This window comes from Heliangelus exortis, chromosome 4 (genome assembly GCF_036169615.1).
Source record: "Heliangelus exortis chromosome 4, bHelExo1.hap1, whole genome shotgun sequence".
Lineage (NCBI taxonomy): Eukaryota > Metazoa > Chordata > Aves > Apodiformes > Trochilidae > Heliangelus > Heliangelus exortis.
Window position 1 is genome coordinate 20,915,689 of NC_092425.1, and position 22,317 is coordinate 20,938,005.

The window sequence follows — 22,317 nt, forward strand, 5'->3', positions numbered from 1 at the left end:
TTTGGTTTATGTATCTACATAATTGCACGGTTCAGGTAGGTGAGTGGTAGTTATCACTGGTAGATCTAAATTACCATCAAGAAGTTTACATTGTAGAGAGGTCATAGGTTATTTTGTTTTGGCCTCAGTCATATACCTTTGATCTCTAAGTGGACCACTGTAATCACGGAATCATGAAGTCTGACAAACGGCAAAGGAATAGAAAACCTATATATTGATTTGCACGTTCAATCAACTTGTATATGATCTCAGCAGGACATTCAAAACAAAAGCTAATTTATGGAAAAATATGTAGTTCTAATCACAGTTTAGCTCTGTGGGGTTCCAAATAACACACTACAATCTCTACATGCAGATGCTTTCATCTTACATTCCAGATTTGGTCACATTCCAAAAGTTCTTATCAAACCTTATTATCATCTTTTATTAAAGCTTATTACATTTCTCCTTATTGCATGTTTGCTGTAATATTCTGTAATTCTTAATACAGAATAGAAAAGCTTTGATCTTTTTTATCCAGTCATGAGATGGAAATTTGCAACACAAGTATTTTATTACATACTGTAAAATCCCAGCTCCGTGTGTCCTTTGAACATCACATTAATTGGCTTGTGTTTCTTTTTCCTTTGGTTTTTAAATCTTTTCATCAGGCTGCATTTCCCTATGCCATCAACATGCAAATAGGTTATGCATGATCATATAGTGCCATTTCCATTATTATTATATCCCTCAAGAGATTTGTGCACTTTTGTTGTGTTTGGGTTTTGTGGTGTTGGGGTTTTTTCTAATAAGGCATTTGAACTTTAAAATGGTTGGAGCTGCTCATTGCTGCTCTTGCCTTGGAAAGATACTGTCAGTGAATTTTCAGACATTTATATAGGGATTGCTTTTCTTAACACTTCTGTTGATGAGGGCTGTGATCTAAAGAATGTTGCCCTGAGCAGACTTCAGCTCTGAGGTAGGAGAAACCCTGAGTGTCAGTTGTTTTCCAGAAAGTGAGTTTAATAGAGGAAAGGGACAGAGTTAAAGATGGAGAAGGAAGAGTGTCAAGAAATGCCTTAAGGAATTAAGAGGAGTAATTATCCTGCAGTCTTAATGCAGTCTTGAAAAGTGTAAATCGGGGGAAATTTTTTTCTCCACAATACTTGACAACACAATCATTCATTATGACTTTATTAGATAGAAACCCAAACCTTATGGAATGTTTTTCATGCCTTCATGTGGACTAAACAGTCCTCATCTCAAAGGAATCAAAAATCTAATGTGCACTCCCCATCCTTTCTGCACCTGTAATGATATTTCACCACCTTATGAACTGTGGAAGACATGATGTGAAAAAAAAATAAGCTATGTTCAGGAGAAAGCCTGGGATAATACTAAAGACTGTTTAGGTAATACTGAAGTCTATTACATAATGGGGAATGTTGGATCATCATCAGAATAAATGGAGAAATCTGAAACAAGACAGAAACAGATACATCTTATTTACATAAGAGGCTACTAAATAATGGTCTTTTTTTCTATTTTAAGAAATCTGGATTCTCCCTTAAGCTTTGAATACTCATCACATAATTCTGTTGACAGAATTAGACCATTTTTATATAAAGGTCCCTAGCTTGACAACTAAAATGAGACATCTAGCCATACAAATTTTCAGAGCAATAAATGTTCCATTTTTGTGTGAATGTACTAACAATCATTACACTGAGACTACCACACATCTGTTCTTTAAAATGTCATATAATCATCTTTGATTAGTGGTCAAAGAAAGTAAGTTTTTTTCATAGCAGGTAGCTGATATAACTTTGCTATATTTTTTCTAGGCAGCTTTTTGTGATGTGTTTTGTTAATTCTTTGTTTAAGGGTTCCGAGAGAAAATGAGGAATAGAGTTTAAAGGTTGGATTTTATTGCAGGGGAAACAGTAAAATCAATGGACCCATTTAATAGTTCAGGATAAGAGAAAAGAGACCACAGTTTTTCAGTTACCATATCGATCATGATGAGTATCACTTAGTTTTTTTATAGAAAGCTAAACCAGAATGTTTTACATTCAGAAGTTCAGAAACTTTTATATGATGCTCCTGGTCGCTAACCTTTTGAAGATACTAAAAAGCATGTACTTTTAAGTATTTTTATATTTAGATATAACAGGCTTTTTGTTGATTTGAGAAAAACAATAATAAATAAAGAACTGGTCTTCGTAACTTTTAATTCACTTTATTTAAAATTTTAATTAACTTTTTTTAATTCACTATTTGATCTGCAGCAACATCCAAGGCATCCTATTATCTTAGGAAAAAGCAAATTAATGCAAATCACTGGCGGTTGATTTGCACATCCTCTGGTCCACTCCAGGTCCTTCAGAATAAAATAGGTTTAGATTCTAATTATAGCTGCAAGGAAAATATATGGGAGATAATTTTAAAAACCACTTCAATGTTCAAATATTTCATTTGAAAATGTATTGCCAACAGGGAGATGAACTAGAAGATAATCCTTCAACCAGATTGAGCAATAATTGCAATTTGCTTAGTTTAAATTATAATCTTTTTGCATTGCTTTAAATATAAATGATACTCACTTTTCCTTATGTGCAAGTGTGCATATATATTATTCTATTAATTTTAGGGCAGCAGTTCTGTAAATCATGGTTTGAAAGCTCCAGCACCCAGACATATGTAGCAGTCCTGGATGATGAGTTCAATAACTTAGCAAGAAGCTCATCTTCAAGTATAGTTTCATGAATAATAAGACTTGATTACCATACCTTGTAAAACGCATGGGAGAAAGGAAGGAGGCTTGCCAATATCATTACAGTTCCTCGTGCCAACTTTCCCCACAGTGTCAAATTCTTTATGTTTTTAGAACACACACCATAGGCCTTATTTCCTGAGGTCTTGTGGAGATGCTTTCTACTTACAGATAGTGGTTTTTTTCTGCTGCCTAGTGTTAATTTTTCATCTGTCATTATTCTAAGGAGACCTGGAGGTACATCAGAAGTCCATTTCCCAATTCGGGCAACTCCATTTCTACTTCTTGTTACTGAAAAGAATCCTCCTGTCTCTGATTTCTTGCTCCCCTAAAATGCACTGTGTCACTTTTAGAGTTCTTGCATTGCAAAAAGCAAATTTACCAAGTACTTCAGACTCAAACTTTGATTACTTCTCCAGTTGCTATAGGACTATTTCTGTGAATAAAGCTTCTGCTGATATATGTATAGTTTTATTCTTGTCACCTCATCTTTAATGCTTTCACTTGCACAGCTCATAAGGTGTTTGCTGTACCCTTGGTTTTTCATATGAGCTACTTTGTCATTTACAGTACTTAAAAATATATGGTTGATCCTGGGGAGTTACAATAGAGACACCCTTGAATTTTGACTAGAATAACTAAATAATTTTTTTCCTGGCTTTTACTGCATATTGCTATTCTTTCCTACAAAGGAAAAAAATCTTTCTTTCTGGGAGAAATCATAAATCCCAGCATTGTATGTATACTCACATCTGTGTCCAAACTTTGTTTTCTGTTCAGAGCACATCCTGCATACTGGAGAATGCTGACTGCTGTGTAATTTCTTTATCAGCTAGCTTTCCCTATCCTCTTACCATTCAAGTGTATAAGGGGAAAGAAAAATCCAGACAAGCTAAAGGGAGTACAGCTACATACATTAGTTTTCTGTTAAAATTCTTTTTTATGCCTCTTACAACTTGGGCAGAGGAGGGCTGTGAGCCCCTGGAGGGAAGCACTCCCCAGTTGAATGCAGTAGTTGCCAGCTCTCACAGTTCTAGTTCTGCCACGTAGTAACATAAATTATCCATCTCTCATAACCCCTACTAATAAAGGAACTGATTTCTGTTTGGCTTGCTGAAGAAAGCCTCAAAGAGCATTTTGAAGATAATACTGTGTGTTTGCTCAAGAACAAATTCCTTGTAAAGAGAATGCATAAAGCACAGCAATACTAGCTTGAGAAAGGAGCATGCAAGACAAATGGGCTGGCAACATCACAAGAATAAAAGGTCCTGATAGCAGCAACTTCTTCCTGAAGCAGATGATGGTAAAATGTTTTACACTGTGTAAATTAGTCGTAATCTTTTTTTCAAGTGTTTGCGGTGAAACGTATTCTCACTTGCTGTTTTAATTATTGAGTAAAATGAGGGCCTTGTACACAAATTGCAAAGCAAAATATCTAGACCTCAATTACAGGTCTAGATTACAGACAGGTAACATCAGCCAAGCATGAGAAGCGGTTTAAGGTGGTTCAGAAACCTTTCAGTGAACTGTGTGGTCATGGTAAGATTACCTGATAGCCTGTAACAAATAATAGCATTTTTGTGTTAACATCAGTGCTACTGTAGGTATAATTACACTCTTTTAGTCCAAACTGTTTGCTTTTATATAGATGACTTGCTGAGAAGAGAACAGTCTTAATCTACAAAATAGTACCTGAATTTGTCTCAATCGGTAAATTTACCCATGTTCCCCATCCCTAAAGAAATTGTACCTTGCATTTTGATCCTGTACCATCAAGCCTAATCCTTTCATGTTGTTCTCATTTGTCTGCAGTGAAAGGAGAATTCTTGTAAATTCAGAGATTACGAATTTTAATTATTTAGCGTATTAATACACATTGTCAGTTTTGGGTTGTCGTTGGACTTGTCAAGTAACATTTTTGGTCTTCAAAAACATCCTGATATTCACAAGCTGTCAAACAGCTGCATGTATCCATCTGTTAATTTTTATTAAACATTGTTTATTGAACTTGCTGCTAGCTGAGAGAGCAATTGTATTTTTGAGGATACAACTCTTACCATCTTTGACAGTGAACAACAGTGAGGCTCAAATCAGTGCAAACACAAAGAAAAGGTATTGTCCCATAGTCCTTGCCTTTGAAAACTTCAAATTCCAGCTATTGTGCATTATGAGGGAATGGCTAGAAGGTCACATCAGAACTTCCACTTCTGATCTCCCAGTGGAGCATGAAGAGGCACAGGCATGTGCATAGCTTCAGCAAACAGAGCTGTTAATTATGTTCTAAGCTCATGTGTTTGGATTGGATGCACCTCTAGAGTTACAAAATGAATGTCACTTCCCTTTTTTCTCCTGAAGAATATTACAAGTGGTAAGAATCCAGCAAAGTTAGGAGAAGTGCTTTAGACCTCCAGACTGAAAACAAGAAATGTACTCAGTTTTAATCATGAAATATTTAGCTATTTGCAGACCTCCATTTCTGTCAGTGAAGTGAACTAGTATAACAGATTGTACAGTTTGACCCTAGGGATTTTGTTGAAATACATTAAAACAGATACAATCATCAGGTGATAAATACATAAATAAGAATTTCAGCTGAGGTAGGGCCAAAATAATAATGGCTAATTCTAGTGATGTGCCAAAAATGACAGTGGTTGGATTTATGGTTTAATGAGATGAGAGGGGAAAAAAGAAATAAGATTTTAGGGTCAAGGAACATTCTACATTATCAGACTTTGACAGGCAATTTAAGGTCTAAGAAAGGCGAGTAGTAGTGGAGTCAGAGACTTGGAACAAAGAGAATATGTCATCTATAGTGAGGATTTCAGTCTGAAACATTCAGGAATAGGTCACTGGTTGCATATTGGGGTTTTGTTTTCTTAAGTATAAGGGGGAGGGTTTAAAGCAAAGATCTAGCAGAAAGGATCTTAATTCTGCAGTGTTTGCTGTCTGCCTGACAAAAAATCCACTGATGCCTGTTTGTCATAACTAAGGGTTGCTGTGGTCAATACAGGGAGATAAAAAGATCAGAGATTAAATCAAGAGGGATGAAGAATTCATTGTCACTTGGTTAGAAGGAATGAATAAATTAATAACATTGACCATATCAGTGATTTGTTTCAGACACAGAAGGATCTGAAGCAACAAGATACAGTGAATTACTTTCCTTCTATTTTGCACTAATGGGTAAAATACATGATTACACATTTTTTCCCAATGTATGTTTATTCTCCAGTCGCACTGAAATAATACTTTAGCTTTGCAAATAGCTGCTGTTGTAGAAAGAGCAAAACCATGTTATACCACACACAAATTGGAGAAATTGCAATAAGATTGATTTTGATGGTATAATTGAGGCAAGGAAAGAAAAGAAAATACACCACAGATAGCAAGAAATTGTTCATGTAGGTGTACCACAGTACAGTATTCAGGTAATAATATTTTTCTATATTTTTGCTTCAAAAGTTTAGATGGGGTGTTCATTCATTATTCCCTGGTGAGTGACATCAAGGTTCCTTAAATAGTTGCCCTAACACCATGGAATGCTGACTCTGTCTTTCGTGTTTAGCCTATGTTAAACTTCTTAGCACAGTACCACCTTTCCAATAAATGTGGTTGTGGGGAATTAAGTAGTTTAGAAACGTAACTTAAGCATTATTGTTACCAGAGCAAAGTGCCTCAGTGTCTCCAGCTCTGCTAATGGTCTTGGCCTCATTCTATAAACTAGCATGGGGAATGGGCATGGAACTGGTGGTTGTTCAGGATGTTGGTGACAATGTGAAAAAAAGCGTTTGAGCCTTAGGTTAGCCCTGCAACACCCACAGCACCCTCCCTCCTCTTGAGTTGTTTCATTTCCTTTTCTGGCTAACCAGAATGGATCCATCTGCTGGTGAAATAAATTGTTTTAGTAGGTCATTTAGGAGCTTGCTTAAATGATTTGTCTCTTCAGAAGGATCGAAAATGAATAAAGAGAAAAGGACATAATTACTGCCTATCCTTTTGAACATTGATTTGGGACCGGTAAAAGACTCAGAATGAGACTGGTGAGCTTTCTGTCAACTGCATTCACCAAAAGCACTGTATCATTAAAGGACAGTGGTAGTAATTGCTTAGTGCCATTGCTAAGTTGAACTATTAGTCTGGGAATGCTTGTTCCTGTAATTTAATTTTTTAATGTTTGAGTTGCTGTTTCGCTGTGAAGCGTGGAAAGCCATTACTTGTGTGATTTGTCATTGTGGTTAAGAGCATCAAATAACCTGTTTCCTTTACCACCAGCAATGCATCTGTTTGGCCTCAACTGGCAGCTGCAGCAAACTGAAAATGATACATTTGAGAATGGAAAAGTGAATTCTGATACTGTGCCAACACATCCTGTAACGGTAGCTGCTGGAGAAAGTGGTAAGTGAAACAGGCAACAATTTCTTTCTTTCCTTTTTTTTATTTTTGAGCATTGCCTTTCTTCATGCTTTCTTACATTGCCAGAATTTAACACATTTCCTCCAAAAATCTGTATATTTAATGAAAGTACAGAGCATCTTTAGGTAATAGTAATTTTAAACAGGCATGTAGATAATGAACAAGGGTTGTATTTCAGTTGAAAAGAGCTCACCATCCTTCCTACCTGGCATTTGACAGGTGCAATGTACCCTGGGCAATGATGTTCATCTTACTAGGGAAGCTGGCTGTCAAAAAGAGTTCCTTCTGGGAATTTATGTGCAATATTTGATGAGGCTGGAAAAGCTCTCATCACATCCAGTGAAGCAGAACCTCTGCTTACTCTGAAGTTTGTGGTACTGTAATGATGGTTGTGGGGTCCTCAGAGGTAGCAGAATGGTGCTGAGGCTGACTCAGAGCATCCTTCCTCAGGACTGGGGTGGTCTCATGGTACAGAAACGGCCACAACTAAGACAGGGAGCCCAAGGTGACAGGCCATGATATTTCATGTATGGCACCTGGTACTAAGATTCAGTCTTGAGGAGTTCCAAAGAGCACTGGACAGTTTCCAGTCAAAAGCCTTGTCCATGGCAAGCAGAACATAATCTCTCCTTCTAAAAGGCTGGCACCAGAAAAGGCACATCAGAGAGGTTTTGAATATTTTCAGTTTCTCTCCTAGACGTGTTTAGAAGGCAGCTCATGATCAAGGAGCTTCCTGTGCCATGCTGACTTCTGTATGGAATGGCTTGTGTTTTTCTCTTCAGACTATGTTTTCTTCTTCTTTTTTTTATTTCTCTCTGAAATTTAATAGGTTGTGGATAATATGTTCATTTGTTTTTAGCATATATAGTCTGAATCATCCAACCAATATATAAAGTAAAAAACCAAACCAAACAAACAAACAAATAAAAACTTGATTAATGCTGTTGTAGAAGCTTTTAAAATACAAACCACACGAAGGGATTATTTTTATCGACTTTTTTCCATGTTGCCCTTTAAGATTTTCAAAACATTTAAGAGCCTGTGCACTTTTGGCTAACAGAGACTTTAAAATCAATAGGTTTTGAATGGAAAACTTGATTTAAATGGTTGATGAATGCGATGTTTGCTTCATTACACAAAAATCCATTTTCCCTTTCACAAGGTAGAGCTGTGACCTCTTTACCATGAAAAAGAGGAAGCCTCTGCCAGTTACTGACATCTTGAAATTTTTTCAAGTTATCACAGCTCGAAGTTATAGAAAAGATACAGCTCAGTTTATTCTTTTTGTCACCTTTGCAAGCATTTGAAACTTCTCCATTAGGACTTTTTCGTTTTTCATTTCCTTTAGTGCCTTTTTCTTACCCTCAGATATTTGTTATCTCTTTCTGTGTTTTTACTTGTTTTGAATTAATAGTAAAAAAGCTAGTATAGGTAATGAATATTGAAGCTGACATATTATCATCCTACTGTCTCCTGCCCTTAGTAGCCAGTATACTTTCCTGTATAGAATATGTGTTTTTGTAACTATTTTGTAAATACAAATTGTTCCTTTTCCTTTGGTAATTTTTTTTTAATTGTTGCCTCAAAAATAAAAAGAAATAGCTACATCAGATGCCATTATGCCTTTTTTTTCTTCCTTATGTCCCTCCCTACATACTGTATAAGAGAACAGGGATAATTCCACTCTTACAATGCTGTCCTCTGCACAATATAGTAAGTGGTCATTTATCAGCATGCATCAATACTAAACACGAAACAGACCAGAGAATACACATTTTAAATTACAAAAGGAAAGTTAAACAAAAGGGAAAGTGAAATGTGAAATTTGAGGAGGGGAGCCCCATGCTGTCATACTAGTTATTGAAAACTATAAGGAAGAATCAGTAAAGCCTTGATTTGGGTACTTCTACAGCTGAGCTACTGCCCATCTTCAACCCCCTGGTGATCTCCCTGGTACTCTGGGATGGAAGAATTCTCAGTGTTGTATGGGCCAGGCTTGTGGCTTGACTTTTTCTCATCTAAACATCAGATATCCTGGGCCTGCTTTGTTCAGAAAATCACAGCCTACTGTGTCATTTGCCATTCAGAAGTACAGGTACTTTGTGTGATGAATTAGCAAAGACTAAACTTGATAATGCATCCTTATGACCTCTGAAGAAAATTCAGCTGTGGTTTACCTAGAAATAGCTATCATAAATTGGCAGTAAATGCACGTTAAACCATGCTTAAATGCAAATTGTTCAAGTGAAATCTCTGAACAAATCTTTTCCAAAGGCTTTTTGTTTGTTTCTTCTGTTGGCAACATACCACCTGCTTATCTGGACAGGCACAATTCAGGCCTGCGTAAAGTGCCATATGTGCTTTCTATGGTTATGATTAATTTTATAGGCCATTTCAGTTTAGGTTCTCCAAAGTAATTTGTAAGCCATGCTAATCAACCATTTACTTGTGGTGCATCAGTGCTTTGTCTGGTTTTATAACTAGGTGATAGAAAAGTTTAAAAACAGCTTGTATAACAATTGTGTTTTAATAGTTGGTCACATGTTCCTGGCTTTATTTTATGTCATATAAAATCTATATGCAATTAAGAAATACCTTAAAATAATATACGCCAAATTGAAAATTAATTTTTTTAAATGCAAGATCTGAAAAAGGTGAATGGGAAAAGATGCATTTCTTTTGGCTTACTTAAAAGCACTTTTTGAGGTTTTACTATTTAAAATACATTAGACTTTCTTTAAGTAATATAATATGCATAGAGGTTTTTTTGTTTGCTTGCAGTATTTTATGGTAATTAAAGTCATAATAACTTCTTAATTAGATGTTATGGGGCATTTTTTTTCATAAAAGATACACTTTTAAGCAGGATTTTTATTTTATTTCTTGAAATAGTTGTTGCACAAGGATTTATAGCAGAAGTCTCACAGAAAAAAGATCTGAATGCTAGGTTATTCAATGGAATGGGAGAACATGCTATTGACTCTCTGTAAATCCAGCCTTGCAACCTAATATTCTAATTAGTACTGCCTTTGAAGGATGTAAAATGACATTATGTGTGACACTATACAACAATTTTATTGTGGAGCCTTTTTGTGTTTTGGTTGTGTATTCATTTTTATTCTGTTTTGTAGATACTGAGTTATTCGCAGTGTATCTCGTGTTTTAATCTATACAGTGTCTACAAATAAGAGGGGGTTTGGCTTTAGAACATTTCACAGTGTATTTGTGAATTATTTTCTAGTATAATAATTAATTATTACTGCTTTCGATGTTTTTAAGCTCAGACTTTCATCCGCCCTAACCTCAGATGGCCAAAAAACAGCTCACAAATACTAAATACAAATATTTTGCCTATTAATTAACCATAATGCATCGGACTATCAGGATCACAAATGCTTCATATAAGGATTTGATATATTAGATTGTATGTGATGCAGCAGATGAATGTATTTTGTAAATTAAATAATAACATATATAGCAATATCAATACAAATAATTATATAAAATGATTTACTTATTTCTGTATATTTGTATTATTGTCTTTTGGAAAAGATCTGTGAAAAAAATAATTCTGGGAAGAGACAAAATTCTAATGAAAGAGTATACAGGAGCCTAGGTATTTCAAAATTTGGTTTCTTCTTTGGATTGTTATGACATTATGGAATTGTGTGAATGAACATCTATTTTGATAGGAAGCTGTATATAAGAACTGAAATTGTTTAGCAAGTCAAGAGGAAATCAGGGGACTATTAAGATTTTTCTTACACCCACTGAGATACACCAAGTAAAAAAGAGTAATTAATGCTCTATTCCTAGCAGGGCAAAGAGCTAGTGATGAGTTGTGTGGCATTGAAGGAGCACGTGGCTACAGGGTAAAACTGCCTCTTTTTTGCTGAAGAAAATGGGAGTCCATAAGATCGTTATCTGCTCAGGTTAAGTGTTGAAGCCCAGTGACAGACATACCTAGCAAGTTGGTCAAAATGTTGGATAAAGTGCACCTGCTCGAGCTGTCTAGTTCATCTTTTCAATAATAAGAGATATTTTTCATTTCAAATGTAGAAGCAGGGGAAGCTACAGATCAATACTGCAAACAAGTGTTTATTGTTTACTGATAATCAGTCATCAGTGTGTGAATTTATATTATGCAGCAAGCTTAAATTTAAAGGAAGTGGTAAAAAACAAATGCTTAAATGACGTGAAAGAGTGAATACAGAGCTGTCTTACAGAATAACATATGAATATTGTGAAAGGTTAAGTCCAAAGTTAGAAAAGCATCCGACTCATCCTGAGAAGTGTAAAAAAAAAGATTCCTCCAAGATCAGTTATTTCGCTGTCCCTTCTCAGCAGAACACTGATCAATATGATCCTGAAAGTGAGACATTTTCAGAGACTGTGAATACCATTGTGGCCCATCTCTGGTGATGATGCAAGTCCCCACTCAACGCATCTCAGTAGTTCTTCTGTACCTGTTTAATTCAGGAGCAGTCTCTGTTCATCTTGGATGCACAAAAAGTGGCAAGGATCAATCTGTGACCTCACCTGGCATTTCAGATTTTAATCTAGTTTTTTACAGTCTAAATGTTTGCAAAAAGGTTGTGTCAGTTTGTTCCATCAAATGATGAATAATGTAGAATTTGAACATAAAAGACAGAACAGCAGCATAGTGTTGTCAGTTCTTTTGAGCACTTCTACTCAAACAAGTCAGCGTCACTTCAACATGCCTCGCACATTCAGATGGGCTCAGTTCAGCCTTTATAACAGACTAGCTGCTGAAAAGGAGTATAAATTGGTAAAAAAAACCAAACAGCAGTCTGTAAGATTGTGACTACAGTTCCATTTTTCTTTACATTACTTCTCTTGAGGCTCTCACCATGATGTGCCAGCTGCTTAAATGTGACATTACTTGCTTATGCCAGAGTTGATATGTGCTGGTAAGCAAATTCTTACACACATATTTACACCTCAGCCTTGATTGGACAGTGCTGTTTCCATCAGATCAAAGTAAGCTTTGACTCTGGCACCAGCTTCCAAGACTGCCTGTGTCCAGCTGCACAACATGGAGTTAGTGCCTGAACTCAGTGAGTGTCTGAGTCTTTGGCTTCCAACAAACTCAATGCAAACTCACCTCAACCATCCCAGATTTTAAAGCAACAGTTTGAGCAAACCACTTTTTTGGTGCATCATTCTTAGTAGTTCTGTTTCCTACCCTTCTGACAGACTGAAGACACTGCCACAACAAAATCACAATTTGTTTGCTGATGAGCTTTGGGAAAGGTTTGTCATCTTTTCCACATTTAGCATGTGCCTATTCCAGTACAACCAGGGGCGATGTGGAGACCTCAAAGCTATCACTGAACTCTGCTGTCCACAGCATCCAGCCCAGTGCCTTGCAAGGTCATCGGCTTGACCTTGAACAATTTTATCCCTTTCATTACTGGACTGTGCTTCACCAGGGTGGCTCAGAGCCTTGCAGGTTGTGTGATACTGTTCTGTACTTAAGCTGCAGTGTAGGTTCAGTCTCTGGTGCCCGGACTTAACCACCTGAACAAAACATTTGTTGGTGCTATCTAAAATTTATGACTTTATTTTCTTCTTTTTTTAATGCCACAACCAATAGCCCATTTTTTTGGTGCTGGCATTTGACGTCATGTGTCTTTTGCATGTTAGTGTCTTTTTTCCCTTCTGGGCATTTGCAAGCCTCCTAAGGCTAACTGAGAGTTGCACAAATGCTTTATAGACAGAAATCATTAATGCCCTTCAGTGCTATGTTCTTATTGCTAGTAATTGGCAGAGTAAATACATATTAATGACATAGAAAATAGTGACAGTACCAGACTTTGACATGTTACTGTATGTGGTATTCAAGAGGCATCATGAACAAGGAGGTGATAAGAAGCTTGGGGCTGAGGGTAGGGAGTGCAGGGGATGTAGGCATTATGGAGAGCAAAGGCATAAGGGCAGAGGCACAGTGGAGCAGGAAACATTGCCTTTCCTTTGGGGGAATGCAAAAACAATCAATAGGAAACCAGAGATATAGACATTGCTGGTATTGTATAAATGCTCTGATATTTAATGTAGAAAAGATCATATGTTAGTAAGTTGACAGCTTATATTTATTCTTAAATATATTCTTATTCTTAAAATCTGTATGCTGCCTTTCCTTTCACCTTCAGTTTCTTTAGTGTGAGACTTTATACTGGAAAACTGCTGTTAAAACTCTTGGGGAAAACAATAAATATTTTAATGTAGATCCAAAACAGTTTCCATCATTTTAGTGCTTAGAAAAGTTATGGTATTTGAGGTATCTGCAATGTTATGTCATAACTGGGGAGTGCCCTGCAATCTTTTATTCAGAACAATTGTAAGGTAGCATTTTATCTGAGGTGATTCTAAATATTTCTTGGTTTATATGAAGGATAATTGAAAGCAAGAAAGGAATACTAATTTTTGATCTCTTATTATTCTAACCTGTCAGGAAAATTAGGGGGATTTGCACAAGAAAACAACACTATAGATTCTGGAGAACTTGATATAGGCCGAAGAGCGATACAAGAAGTTCCCCCTGGGATTTTTTGGAGATCACAACTCTTCATTGATCAGCCACAATTCCTAAAATTCAATATATCTCTTCAGAAAGATGCATTGATTGGAGTATATGGCCGAAAAGGCTTACCACCTTCACACACTCAGGTGAGAACTACTTGCATTATCAATGGGACACATTATTGAAAACTGTAAGCTTGTATTTTTGTATATTTTTTCTTTCTCAGGATTTCATCCATTTCCTTTTCCTGAATTTTATTTTTAATTTTTATACACTTTATTGATGTAATGTAATGTCCAAAACATTCAGAATACTTGTGTGATGGGATCTAAAATGTATTCTTATTTATGAGCTTTTCTGAAAGCTGTGAGTAGTGATGATTATAGATACTTTTTTGACTTCTGTGGTATATAAACGTACTTTAATACTTTAATAACCTAAGCAAACTAATAAGGTGTCCTATAGCTGTGCAAAGTCTAGAAAGCCCACCAAGACCACATAAGCCAAATGTCTGAGGAAGAAGACATCTTTTTTTAAGGAAGATTCAGTTTGTTCTATGAGCAAGTTTTTACAGCTTGTACACTAAACAAATGCACAAAAGAAAAAACCATAATCAACTATCAGTCTTCATTTAGTGTCTTGAAACTTTTTTTCTTACATGTTTGAGAGGATTTATTCTGACCCACCCCTCAGAAGGCATCTGACAACACTTTTATTGCATATGGTCATGCCTTTGCCTGCAAAGAAACACTTTTTATCCAGTTGTAGTAAAGTTTAAGTATAAAAGAATGTATAGTCTTCTGGACTGTTAGGAGAAAGGGAGAATCATTGTCTGAGGTGGTGTTTTAGAGCCAACTGAATTCAGATTTTATTTTTAATATTTAAGACTCTCCACGTTTAGATTTCTTTCAACTCAATATTTTTCCAAGTGCTGTTCTTAACTATTTTTCTACCAGGAAAGGAAGTTGAGTTCATGACCTTCTACCCCATTTCGTGCAACATCTTACTGTTTCTTTTTTTTTTAAGTGGATGAATTTGCCCTGGACACAATTCTAAATATAGCAATCTAATGGTATAATTGGAATGAAGCTTGACTTAGTATGACTGATATGCAGATGTAACAGCAAATCCATAACTGCAAAATTCAAACATCCTATTTTAATCTCAATTTATTTTTAATTTTTACTTGCATGCTACTGCACTATTTAAACTTATGTTGGTTTTCCTTCAGGCATAACTTTTAAAAGACCCAGCACATACAAATCTTGCTAATTATATCACCTATTTAGCAGTTGCAAACCACAGAGGAAGAATTAGGGTCAGCAAAGGAGTTTCATGCAGCTAAAATCACAGAATATTATGTTAGGTTTATTTTTAGTTGAATTTCCATTAAACTACAATTTACTGAATGCAGAAAATGCACTTATGTTTATTTAAAAATTTGATCCTCATGAAAATGATAAAATGGATTTTCTCCAGGCCTTCACATACGAACACCCACCCTCAGGCCGATAACAAGCATGAGAAATTCTAGCTCAAAGAAAATTGATTCAGAAAGTTATCAGCCATTGGAAATAGGGGGTTGGAATACAAATACCATCTCAATGATAACAATAATAACAGGAGCGAGGGGAATAGATGTGTGGCAGGAATGAATAAAAGTGGAGAAAGTGATCTAGGCTGTGCATTTATATGGTAAGTTATGCAAGTAGGTACATCTGTGAAAAATTAATCTTAGTTGATTCTTTATCATGGCAAAAGATTGGAAGAGGGATAGTTTTTATCCAAAGCTTAAGAAAAAGGAGATAACTAGATTTGTTTGCCATCATCTGTGATACACAGACTCCTTTGCCTTTGAATTCCTGATGCCCAAGTGCTTATTCGTGTTAAAGTATGATACGACAGAAAGAATAAAATGTGAAGCCTGCTACTACATGTTCTGTAGTTTCTGTGGCATTTTGGATATATTGTTCCCAGGATATAGGTCAAGCTCTCTTGCCCTATTTTTGCCTAGTATATAATTAGAGTATTTTTTTACAAACCTTTTGACTGACACTTGATACCTTGAAAAATTGACATGCTTACTTATCAGTGCCCTAGTGAACTTCCAGGGCTGCTGAAGATTCCCATGGGTGGGGGGTTATCAGAATGTTTATATGGCCTTGAACCCTGTGATATCTGTTTCAGGTGCTTGAGATAAAGCATGTATGTAATCTCCTAAAAATGCAATCCAGTGAGTGGCTGAGGGGGTTTTGTGGCTATGTTCCATCACATGGGGGAAAAAATGGTGTACAATATTTCTCATTAGGTTAGAACTTTTTCAAACACCAATCACAGGACTTCAATAAAGGCACAACCTGTACAGATAAAATCTATTTTACTGAAGTAGCTTATATAGACAAAACAAGGTATTTAGCAAAAAGGATGTCTAATAAACTAGAATGCTGAGGGATTTGGAAGCATAAATCTGGTTATCGATTTCTTATTTCCCCTAACCATTATGGCTTGTACTGACAAAAGTTCCTAACTGCAAGCCAGGCATAGCAGGCAGAGACAGAGAATATTAGAAAAACCCATGAATGTCCGTGCTGGGTCTGAACAAAGACCCATCTAGCCCAGCATTCTATCTGATGGTGGCCATTAGCAGGTGTGTAGAGATTAATACAGCAGCATGGCGATTTTGTAATTATTCTTCCTACAATACAATCCTGGCCTCCAGCATTTTAAACTGAAGGACTTCCTAAGTCAAAGGTGCTGTCTTTGTATTTTACAACCTTTGATAGATTCTTTTCTCCTGTGAATTTGCATAGTCACCTTTGAACCTATTGGAAGGTTTTAGCATCTTTCCCATTTGCAGCAAGGAGTTTCATGGCTTAGCTGCACATCTCTCACTACACCCACTGTGCTTTGCAACAGCCTCCTGGTAGTGTTTTGGAAGTGGCAGTGGAAGAGTTTCTCATTGTTTTCTTCTCCATGCCACTCTAGTGTTCTCAAATAGTTTTATTTTTTCCAGTTTGCTTCATTATTCTTTCTATGAAAGCTACTTCAATAATCTGATCATCTTTGTCCTTTTCTGAATGTTCTTCCATTTTACTGCAGCTTTTTTGAGATGGAAGGGCCAGAACAGCACAAAATACAGCAGATGTTTAACTACGATAGTTTCTACAGTGCCTTAATGATGTCTGAGTGCTTTTTTTTTGTTGTTGTTTTTATTTTAAATCATAGAACTGGTATTTCCATAGATCTGACTGCCATAGCTCCAAGATCTCATCCCAGAATGATAAAAGTTGGCTTAGAGCCCATCTCTGGATGTGTAAAGCTAGGGTTGTTTCATGAGGCCTTTGAAAAGTAGGATCTCACCCAGTTATGTCACTTCATGTCTGTGTCTCTTGAATGCTATCTGCCCTTATCTCCTAGTCACAGAGTGACAAGTGCTAATAACAAAATTTATGCAAAGGAGCAACTGCTGTGTGTTTCTCAAATGTTAGTGTTTGAATTTTTATATCTTATGTTAATAGAGAACTGATTGCTACCTGCACTCCGACAGCATTTGTAAAGTTTCCTCACCAGCTGTCCCCTTCCAATGTCTTTGGTCATACCTCTGTTGTAGTGAAATGAGGCAACCAGGTGGCACTAATTGCCAGGTAGTGGGCATGAGCTTGTGTTAAGCCCACCTGTACCTGATTAGGGCGGGCCCCTACTGCGCATGAGCAGGATTAGGGGTCCAATAAAGCTCACACCTGAGGAAGCCAGAGGGGAGGCCACTTTTGGAGCAGTAGCACCGATTCAGGCTGCTCAGCCCTGAGAGCATTGGACTCAGAGCACTATTCCTGAGTTTCTCCTGGAACACCTGGTTGGACCTTGGAGCGCCGTGCCCTAAAAGAGGTTCGTCTTGCTACACCTGTGATACCTTGCATGTATAACCAGGCACCACCGTTTTCTTCACTCCCTCCTTACAGCTTCACTGTTTCTATGAGGTTTTGCCTTCCCTCCACATCACCTTAGACTATAATAAAAAGCTTGTATATTGCATTTGCCACCTTGTTCTCCATTTCTCACATGGACCATTTGTCTGTTTATCCACCTCTTTTTTGTATCCAGCTAAAACCAGACAGTGAGTAAGAGGAAAGTGGAGTTTACTTTTCCATAGCTGTACAACCTCTGGTAGCAGTTATCCTGGCACTGTGAGGGACATAATGACAGTATGACAGAAATGAGTTTGGGAGAGATCTCAAGAATTATTTTAGTTTAAGCCTTTATCTTAGAACAGGATCCACTGTGTCTAAAACATTCCTGTCCATAATCCAAAATAATAGGAATAGCACATAAAGGAAATGGTTTGATAAATTGTGCTCAGGACAGAATTTTTGGTTGTCTTTCTGTATAATCTTTAGGTGCTGAAATCACTCTCAACCATAGCCACTATGTGTGAGACAAAGACTGATCTGAGATGCATAGTTTTCTCTTTCTGGGGAATCATAAATAAATCAGCTAGAAATATTTGATGGTGGCTGTCCATTCAAAACCAAATCAATGCAAGCCTGAAAGTCTTTGTGACACTTTCTAAAAATGTCAGTTCCGCTGCAGACAGAGAATCAATATGTTTATTTAAAAAGACTTTAAGAATAAATTTAAAAATACTTCAGTTTAAAACTGGACAGAATGGTAGGGCATAATCAGCATATTGCGACTCAATATTAGTTCATTAATTTATCCTCATAGGAGGAAAATAAAACTGGTATGGTTTTTGCTTATGAAGATAATTGTTTTTCCATTTGGTTTCTGTAATCATGTCCTATATATATATACGTATAAGAAAAAAACCCAAAACAAAACCAACAACAACAAAAAAACAAGCAGCCTTTAAAAGAATTAAGATCAATTATTGTTTTTTGCTGGGGGACAAAATGAACTGTATATTCCCACCTGTATGGCTTTTAAATTGTAGTCTAAAAGGGCGTTCTGATAACATCAAACATCCTTATTACATTACAAACACAAAATCATTAATTGTGCCGTGCTTGTCAGCCATTAGTGGTCAATCAAGTAGTGTAATCACTTGTTGCTATAGCAAAAATATGGCTCTAGTCTGAAACTGTCTTTCTACAAAAAATGATTCTATGCAGGCTACAGATTACAAGGTTGCTCCTAAAGTCCATAAATGATTTGTCAAAACTCAAAACACTATTGAAAAACAAAAACAACCAGAAAGAAGTGTTCTTGAGTCAGGCGAGAGAGGAAAAAAAACCCAACTAAAATTATTTGTCTCTCTCACACAAAATAAGATAAATATTTAATTCTCTGACAAATGAGAGTGTTGAATGGGTTTAAATAATTGGTGCTTTCCCAAAACAGTTGCATTATTTTTCATGTGGCTCAGCACACACAAAGTGACAGCGTACTGAGGCTTCTGCACATCCCAGTCACATTATGTTCTATTCTGCAGGTTGAGATATAGCTGGAAAAGTGTCTCAGGTGTTGACAGAGGCATATTAACTATGGGTTTTCTTCATGTCCTGACTGGTAGGAAAATAATTCTAATTACTGGAGAGGAACATTCTAACAATAGTGGTGAATTTTGCCCTGCAGTTTCAAGAAGAGAACACAAGTACTTAAATCCTTGTTCTGGGAGAAAGGCTATCATGCTTTCCTTTGATTCTGTGAGCAGCTTCTGAAGGTCACAAGTCAGGGTGTAAAACCACTGCTTTTCTCGTCCAGATAACTGATGTTATCCTAGCTCAGGTGAATCAGTGGTTTCCCATACTGCCATTTACTTTAATGGGCCCTGGGTATAATTCCATTTTAGAGAGATCTCCAACATGTGGCAAGATTGAAGGTTTATGTCTTACAGTTCACTTCATATAATAAACATGTGTCACAGTAAAAATGAAACTGTGAAAAGGCTCGTCAGGAAAAACAGAGACTTCTGCTTTTTGTGCAGAATAATTTCCCTACCTGTTCAATTTTGCTATATACACATTGATCTTTACATGACAAACTTGCAGAACATCTATGAGAGCAGACTCACATCAGTGCAGGGCCCAGAGTAGATTTATCCCTCCAAGTACTATTAGCCCTGATTAAAATGAACATGCACAAAAACTTGTGTTGTGAGTTTTCTTGTTGTATCATCTGAGATGCTGCTACATTTTTCCAAGCCCCACTGATGGCTGTTAACAATACGTGCTCTCCATTGACCTGAGGTACTGTATTTTTTTTAGTTTGTAATTTTCAACAGTTGCACTGTTTTATGCTTTCCATTTTCTTTTTTAGGCTTGTAATAACTAGCAATAATCTTGCTCTCCTTCCTCCAGACTGTTCGAAAGGAGGATTGAGCAATTTAATCCTTCATCTGAAACTAATTGAAAAGCAAAGGAGATGATCGGTGTTGGTTTTGGTGGTTGTTGTTATTGTTATTATTATTAACCATCTGCATATTCAAAGAAACCAGCAAGGGTTGGTTTTAGCTCCTTCTTCTCTGCTTCAAAAGGAAACTCTTGTTCAAAATACAAACATATTGTCAGGATGCTGTGGCATATCTTGTGGTGCCATGGGTGGTCCTGTGATTTGTCAAGCTGCTGTCTGTTCTTCCCTGCAGTACGATTTTGTGGAGCTCCTGGATGGCAGCCGGCTGATAGCGAGGGAGCAACGCAACCTGCTGGAGTCAGAGCGAGCGGGGCGGCAGGCGAGGTCTGTCAGTGTCCATGAGGCAGGTTTTATCCAGTATTTGGATTCTGGCATCTGGCACCTGGCCTTTTATAATGATGGGAAAAACGCAGAGCAGGTGTCTTTTAATACCATAATTATAGGTAAGTATTATCTTCAAAGCTCTTGCCAAACACTGGGCTCTGGTCAGGTTTTTTAGGAATACGGAGATAGTTTTTTGTTCTTAAATGATCTTACCTTTTTTCACAGGTCTTCCCTTAGTAGCATTTGTTTTCTGCTGCTGAGAATAAAATGCAGAATATATATTTAATTCCTTGGTCTAAGGCATACGGAGTGTACCTTCTTGTAAAACAGTGCTTGAAAGGAGGGCACTATTAAAAAGCATAGGACTGGATCTGAAGTATAAAGCTCATAGGGTTTTACCATTATAATGTTAGCCTTTTTGTTGGAATTTAGTGTCCTAAGATACTAGAGGGACCACCAATAGAAAATCACAGCCATTTGTGCTCTTCAAACAAACCAAACATAAACACTTCTCTCTGAGTGAGAGTGTGCTGTCAGTAGTGGTTCACATGACAGGTGCTTCACAACGTGGGTGTCTGTGAATTATCCCTCTTTATTTCTCTTTAGAGTCTGTGGTGGAATGCCCCCGAAACTGCCATGGAAACGGCGAATGTGTTTCTGGATCCTGCCATTGTTTTCCTGGGTTTCTGGGCCCTGATTGTTCAAGAGGTAAATCAAGCCTATGCTTTTCTCAAGTCAGTTTAAGTGAGTATGAAGCCAAACGCGTCAGGAAAGGAACTGGCATGTGATTTGCTTCTTAGATGCTCTTCTTTATAAAGCTTTGGTGAAGAGCTTCGTTTTGATTTTTCTGCTCTGTTTTATTTCACAGCAGCCTGCCCAGTGCTGTGTAGTGGCAATGGGCAATACTCCAAAGGACGTTGCCTGTGTTACAGTGGCTGGAAGGGCACGGAGTGTGATGTGCCTACAACTCAGTGCATCGATCCCCAGTGTGGGGGCCGGGGCATTTGCATCATGGGCTCTTGTGCCTGCAACTCTGGATACAAAGGAGAAAATTGTGAAGAAGGTAAATGAGTAAATATTTACCCCAGCACCTGCTGTTATTGGTCAGGCTTCCAGCTGGCACATCCAGCTCTATTGATTTTGCTAGATCTAGATCATACACACTTATAGTTTTTCTTCAAAAATCATTTTAGCATACTAAAACGATTCTTTATTTATTTTTAAGTAATTGGTGAGAAAATTCTTAATAATGTGTGATGGCTTTTTGCTTGGTAATCTATTATTTTCTTTTAGACAAGATCAGCTAAGAAGGCTCACAAAAAATAGATGGTAGAATACAGGAAGACACTGAATTTTCATTTATACAATAAACCATTAATGTATTGCATTTGTCAGTGATCCACCAACCATATTGTGGAAAGTGCTGACTCAAATGCATCAGAGTGACAAATGATGCATCATTTTTGTGTTCCAGAGATGTGCATAATAATATTCATCCTGGTGTGCTGCAAAGTGCAGTTCATTTTCCATTCTAATTTTTTAGGGAATAAAAACCGCCATTTTCTTCCTCAATCAAATTGATTTTATTGATCTCCATGTACAAAGTAATGCAATTAAACCTCTGGAATTAAATTTTCAGACCATTGACCCTACAAGTGTAACATTTTATTGAGTCAAATTGCTAAATTAAATCTCGTCATCTAAAGCACATTAAAGTGAATTAGGACAGATAGACAGTATGCAACCAATTTTTTTCTGAAATAAGTTGAGGGTTCTTTACAGCTGTCAAAACTCCATAGTGGTGGATTGGGTCAGTGGATGGTGAGTGCTGCAAGGAAATCTGACACTTGTCACACTGTGATTAAGCAGAACAGAGATCTGTTGCCCAGGACTCAGAGCCAATCTTGTAATTTGGAAG

At 36.9% G+C, this 22,317-nt stretch overlaps 1 protein-coding gene across 15 annotated transcripts in view; it reads left to right on the top strand.

The window, feature by feature from the left end:
* TENM3 (teneurin transmembrane protein 3) overlaps window positions 1-22,317 on the top strand; it is a 403,572-nt gene that overhangs the window by 299,546 nt on the left and 81,709 nt on the right. For all 15 annotated transcript variants that reach the window (XM_071743228.1, XM_071743230.1, XM_071743231.1 and 12 more), the window contains 5 exons: window positions 7,025-7,147; window positions 13,641-13,855; window positions 20,308-20,518; window positions 21,006-21,107; window positions 21,268-21,462. In XM_071743228.1, the coding sequence (XP_071599329.1) occupies window positions 7,025-7,147; window positions 13,641-13,855; window positions 20,308-20,518; window positions 21,006-21,107; window positions 21,268-21,462 (846 nt within the window). The remainder of the gene's footprint in view (window positions 1-7,024; window positions 7,148-13,640; window positions 13,856-20,307; window positions 20,519-21,005; window positions 21,108-21,267; window positions 21,463-22,317) is intronic.